The sequence below is a fragment of the Cyclopterus lumpus genome, chromosome 4, assembly GCF_009769545.1.
Source record: "Cyclopterus lumpus isolate fCycLum1 chromosome 4, fCycLum1.pri, whole genome shotgun sequence".
Taxonomy (NCBI): Eukaryota; Metazoa; Chordata; class Actinopteri; order Perciformes; family Cyclopteridae; genus Cyclopterus; species Cyclopterus lumpus.
Window position 1 is genome coordinate 27,473,872 of NC_046969.1, and position 5,861 is coordinate 27,479,732.

The window sequence follows — 5,861 nt, forward strand, 5'->3', positions numbered from 1 at the left end:
CTCAGGTGTAAAAGACTCAGGTGTAACAGACTCAGGTGTAACAGACTCAGGTGTAACAGACTCAGGTGTAACAGACTTATGTGTAACAGACTCAGGTGTAACAGACTCAGGTGTAACAGACTCAGGTGTAACAGACTCAGGTGTAACAGACTTATGTGTAACAGACTCATGTGTAACAGACTCAGGTGTAAAAGACTTATGTGTAACAGACTCAGGTGTAACAGACTCATGTGTAACAGACTCAGGTGTAACAGACTCAGGTGTAACAGACTCAGGTACAACTTCCGGTTGAGCGACGTGGTTTCTTCTTCTTCTCTCCCCCCGCGTGACGGCGCAGTAATAAACCGCTGCATCGCTGTGCTGGAAGCGGCGCAGCAGCAGCGAGCCGTCGGCTGCAGCCGAGACTCGCTGCCCCCGGGAGCTGCTGTCTGAGGACCGGGCGGGCAGCAGCAGCTCGGGTCGCCGTCCCACAGCCACCCGGTACCAGCTGAGGGTGGAGGAGGCGCCGCTGGAGGTGTCCAGCAGGGGGCACTGCAGGGCGGCGTCCTCCCCGAGCCTCACATGCACAGGCTGGCCCCTCCCCCCACGAACCTGAATGCAAGATACTCACACAATACACAGTGTGCATATATATATTTATATATATATATACATGTATATATGTGTATATATACATATGTATACATGTATATACATATAGGCAAACATATATGTATATATAATAATGTATATACATATACATTATTTATATATGCATTTATGTAATTATAATATTCCTATATGTATATACATATATATGTAAATATACATATATATATGTATACGTATATATACATATTTATATAAACGTCTATATGTATACACATATAGACGTTTATATAGAAATAATTAAAACACAAAACCAAAAACACCAACAAACAAATACAAATAGTTGTCTTTAATGTGAGTTTCACTACAAGAACCAAAACATTAAGATTAAACTAAACTGAATTCTAAATAAAAGTAATAAAATGTTGAGCTCTGAATATAATTTCCTTCATTAATCTTTAAACATTTTAATTAATCTTTAAACAAGTCTCTCTTCAGACAGAAAGCTTTCATTTGACAAACATCTTCAGCTGCTGCGTATTGTGTTATGAATAGTTTTAAATATGGATTCAGACATTAGTTATATAAATAAATATGAGTTAAGACATTAAAAATATGAATGAATATGTGTAAACAGAGTTTAGATATTAACAATATAAATAAATTATAAAGCGACTCACTGCTGAGAGAGAGGAGGATCAGACCGACCATGAACGACTCCATCAACAACTGTTGTTGTTGTTGTTGTTGTTGTTGTTGTTGTTGTTGTTGTTGCTGCTGCTGCTGCTCACTGGAACCCTGCATGGACTAAAGTATAAAGGAGAGAACTGTCTGTCATCGTTAGGAGCTGTAATAACGCCCACTTCCTCTTTACTTCCCCAGAGCCGCATGTTGTTGTTGTTGTTGTGTTTGACTGACGGTTATTGTGACAACCAAACACCTGGAGGAAGCTTCAAATACCAGATGGTAATATTTAGGTAAAAACAATTATCTCATTCTTTATGATCCACAACAGTTTTATTAATCAATAAATGTTGAGCTTCTCAAACTTTTACTGTATTTTTATTTTTATGTGAATGTGAATTAAATATGTTAATTTGAGTAAACGAGACATTTCAAAAGATTAGTTTCATTATGGATTTATTTTTTTGTGGATTGTAATAAAGTGAAGTCTTGTCTTGTTTTATTCTTCTAACAATCCAAAACCTAAAGTTTTTATTCAGTTTAATTAAGAAAAGCAGAAATTTGTCACATTACATTAAACTAATAGGATGAGTTAGTTTGGCATGTGTGCAATTCTTTTTATTGAAAGATAGAAGATATATATATATATATATATATATATATATATATATATTCAATTCAATTCAGTTTATTTTGTTTAGCCCAATATCACAAATTACAAACTCCCCTCAGAGGGCTTTACAATCTGTACACATACGACATCCCTGACCTTTGACCTCACATCGGATCAGGAAAAACTCCCCAAAAATAACCTTTGACAGGGAAAAAAGTGAAGAAACCTTCAGGAGAGCAACAGAGGAGGATCCCTCTCCCCGGATGGACAGAAGAATAGATGTCATGTGACCAGATGAACAGAGTTACAGAGTTACATAAACACATTACATGAATATGACAATGTATGAATGGAACTCCAATCCATGAAACAGAAGGAGGTAGAGAGGAGGGGGGGCGGGGCATCAGCAGGGCCAATGGGAGGCCGGTTCACCAGCATCAGACACCTCCAGGTCCAATGGACCCTCTGAGACGTGAAGTCACAACGACTCCGGGGAGGAAGCAGAGTTAATAAGGTGCAATGGAGAGATGTCAATTCATCCATAAGGAGAGAGAGAAGAGGAGATAGGTGCTCAGTGTATCCTAAAACATCCCCCAGCAGCCTATAAGCCTATAGCAGCATATCAAGGGGCTGGACCAGGGCAAACCTGATTCAGCCCTAACTATAAGCACTATTAAAGAGGAAAGTCTTAAGTCTGTTCTTGAATGAGGTGACTGTGTCTGCCTCCAGGACTGAAAGTGGAAGCTGGTTCCATAAAAGAGGAGCTTGATAACTGAAGGCTCTGGCTCCCATCCTACTTTTTAGGACTCTAGGAACCACAAGTAGCCCCACATTTAGTGAGCGCAGCTCTCTAGTGGGGAAATATGGTACTACAATACTATAATTGATCTCTGAGGTGTTCAGGGCCAGTAAAATAACTTCAGTTTTGTCTGAGTTTAACATCAGGAAGTTGCAGGTCATCCATGTTTTTATGTCTTTAAGACATTCTTGAATTTTAGCGAGCTGGTTGGTCTCCTCTGGTTTGATCGATAGATATAATTGAGTATCGTCTGCATAGCAATGAAAGTTTATGCAGTGTTTCCTGATAATATTGCCCAAAGGAAGCATATATAAGGTAAATAAAATTGGTCCAAGCACAGAACCTTGTGGAACTCCGTGATTAACGTTGGTGGTCATTGAGGCTTCATCGTTTACAAATACAAACTGAGATCGATCTGATAAATAGGATTTAAACCAACTTAGTGCGGTACCTGAAATGCCAATCGACTGATCCAGTCTCTGTAATAGGATGTCATGATCAATGGTGTCGAACGCAGCACTAAGGTCTAACAAGACCAGTACAGAGATGAGTCCTTTATCAGCACTAAGGTCTAACAAGACCAGTACAGAGATGAGTCCTTTATCAGCACTAAGGCCTAACAAGACCAGTACAGAGATGAGTCCTTTATCAGCACTAAGGTCTATCAAGACCAGTACAGAGATGAGTCCTTTATCAGCACTAAGGTCTAACAAGACCAGTACAGAGATGAGTCCTACTTTCTCAAGGATCTTAGAGAGGAAGGGAAGGTTAGAGATCGGTCTGTAGTTAGCCAACACCTCTGGATTAAGAGTGGTCTTCTTCAGGAGAGGTTTAATTACAGCTACTTTGAAGGAATGTGGTACATGGCACATAACATTACATTACATTACATTTCATGTCATTTAGCTGACGGTTTTATCCAAAGCGACTTACAATAAGTGCATTAAACCGTGAGTCCAAACTCAGAACAACAAGAATCAAGAAAGTACAATTTCTTCAATAACGTTAAACTACAAAGTGCTATCAGTAAGAGACATTTAAGTGCTATTAAAGTGCTACTATGGCTCTACCTTCCCTATTCAAGATATAGTTGAAAAATATGTGTTTTTAGTTTGCGACGGAAGATGTAGAGACTTCCTGTCCTGATGTCAATGGGGAGCTCGTTCCACCAATGAGGAGCCAGCACAGCAAACAGTCCTGATTTAGCTCGAAGTGAAGGAGCTACAAGCAGATTGGCAGAAGCCGAGCGAAGTGAACGGGCTGGGGTGTGAGGTTAGACCATGTCCTGGATGTGAGGTTAGACCATGTCCTAGATGTAAGGTTAGACCATGTCCTGGGTGTGAGGTTAGACCATGTCCTGGGTGTGAGGTTAGACCATGTCCTGGATGTGAGGTTAGACCATGTCCTGGATGTGAGGTTAGACCATGTCCTGGTGTGAGGTTAGACCAAGTCCTGGGTGTGAGGTTAGACCATGTCCTGGTGTGAGGTTAGACCATGTCCTGGATGTGAGGTTAGACCATGTCCTGGTGTGAGGTTAGACCATGTCCTGGGTGTGAGGTTAGACCATGTCCTGGTGTGAGGTTAGACCATGTCCTGGATGTGAGGTTAGACCATGTACTGGATGTGAGGTTAGACCATGTCCTGGGTGTGAGGTTAGACCATGTCCTGGATGTGAGGTTAGACCATGTCCTGGATGTGAGGTTAGACCATGTCCTGGATGTGAGGTTAGACCATGTCCTGGTGTGAGGTTAGACCAAGTCCTGGGTGTGAGGTTAGACCATGTCCTGGTGTGAGGTTAGACCATGTCCTGGATGTGAGGTTAGACCATGTCCTGGTGTGAGGTTAGACCATGTCCTGGGTGTGAGGTTAGACCATGTCCTGGTGTGAGGTTAGACCATGTCCTGGATGTGAGGTTAGACCATGTACTGGATGTGAGGTTAGACCATGTCCTGGGTGTGAGGTTAGACCATGTCCTGGATGTGAGGTTAGACCATGTCCTGGATGTGAGGTTAGACCATGTCCTGGGTGTGAGGTTAGACCATGTCCTGGATGTAGACCGGACCCGATCTGTTCGCAGCACGGTACGCAAGTACCAATGTTTTGAAGCGGATGCTGCAGCCACCGGTAACCAGTGAAGGTTGCGGAGGAGCGGAGGATTGTGGGTAAATTTCGGGAGGTTGAAGACCACATGGGTAAGGTTTAGTTTTACACATGTAAATGTCGTGTATAAAGACATTTACACAGTGTTTACATAATATTTACACGATATTTACACAGCATTTAAACACATTTTACAAAAATGTTACATAACATTTACAGAGCATTGACACAACATTTACACAACTTTTACACAACTTTTACACAACAACATTTACACAACATTTACACAACATTTAAACAAATTGTACACAACATTTACACAACATTAACAAAACATTTACACAACATTTACACAACATTTACACACATTTAAACACATTTTACACAACATTTACACAACATTTACACAACATTTACACAAAATGTACACAACATTTACACAAAATTTCCAAGACATTTACACAACATTTACACAACATCCCATCCATTATCAGCTCTTATCCGGGTGGGTCGCGGTGGCAGCAGGTTCAGCAGGCCGACCCAGGCTTCCCTCTCACCAGCAGCACTTTCCAGCTCATTCTGGGGGATCCCGAGGCGTTCCAAGGCCAGCCGGGAGATAGAATCCCTCCAGCGTGTCCTCGGTCTTCCCCGGGGCCTCCTACCAGTTGGACGTGCCCGGAAAACCTCTAATGGGAGGCGTCCAGGAGGCATCCTGACTAGATGAACCACCTCAGCTGACTCCTTTGGACACGAAGGAGCAGCGACTCGACTCCGAGCTCCCCCCTGATGTCCGAGCTCCTTACCCTATCTCTAAGGCTGAGCCCGGCCACCCTACGGAGGAAGCTCATTTCGGCCGCTTGTATCCGAGATCTCGTTCTTTCGGTCACGACCCAGAGTTCGTGACCATAGGTGAGGGTTGGAACGTAGACCGACCAGTAAATGGAGAGCTTTGCCTTCCGGCTCAGCTCCCTCTTCACCAAGACGGACCGGTACAGCGCCTGTTTTACTGCTGCAGCCGCACCGATCCGCCTGTCGATCTCCCGCTCCACCTTACCCTCACTCGTGAACAAGACCCCG

At 42.7% G+C, this 5,861-nt stretch overlaps 1 protein-coding gene across 1 annotated transcript in view; it reads right to left on the reverse strand.

Annotated features, from left to right (window-relative positions):
* The window catches only part of LOC117729579 (cell wall protein RTB1-like), a 1,692-nt gene extending 274 nt beyond the window's left edge, over positions 1-1,418 (reverse strand). The window contains exons 1-2 of the mRNA XM_034530797.1: positions 1,269-1,418; positions 1-605 (exon numbers count right to left, since the gene is read on the reverse strand). The exon at positions 1-605 is cut by the window's left edge and continues 274 nt beyond it. Of these exons, the coding sequence (XP_034386688.1) occupies positions 1-605; positions 1,269-1,392 (729 nt within the window). The 5' untranslated portion in view covers positions 1,393-1,418. The remainder of the gene's footprint in view (positions 606-1,268) is intronic.
* Between the last annotated feature and the right edge of the window lie 4,443 nt (positions 1,419-5,861).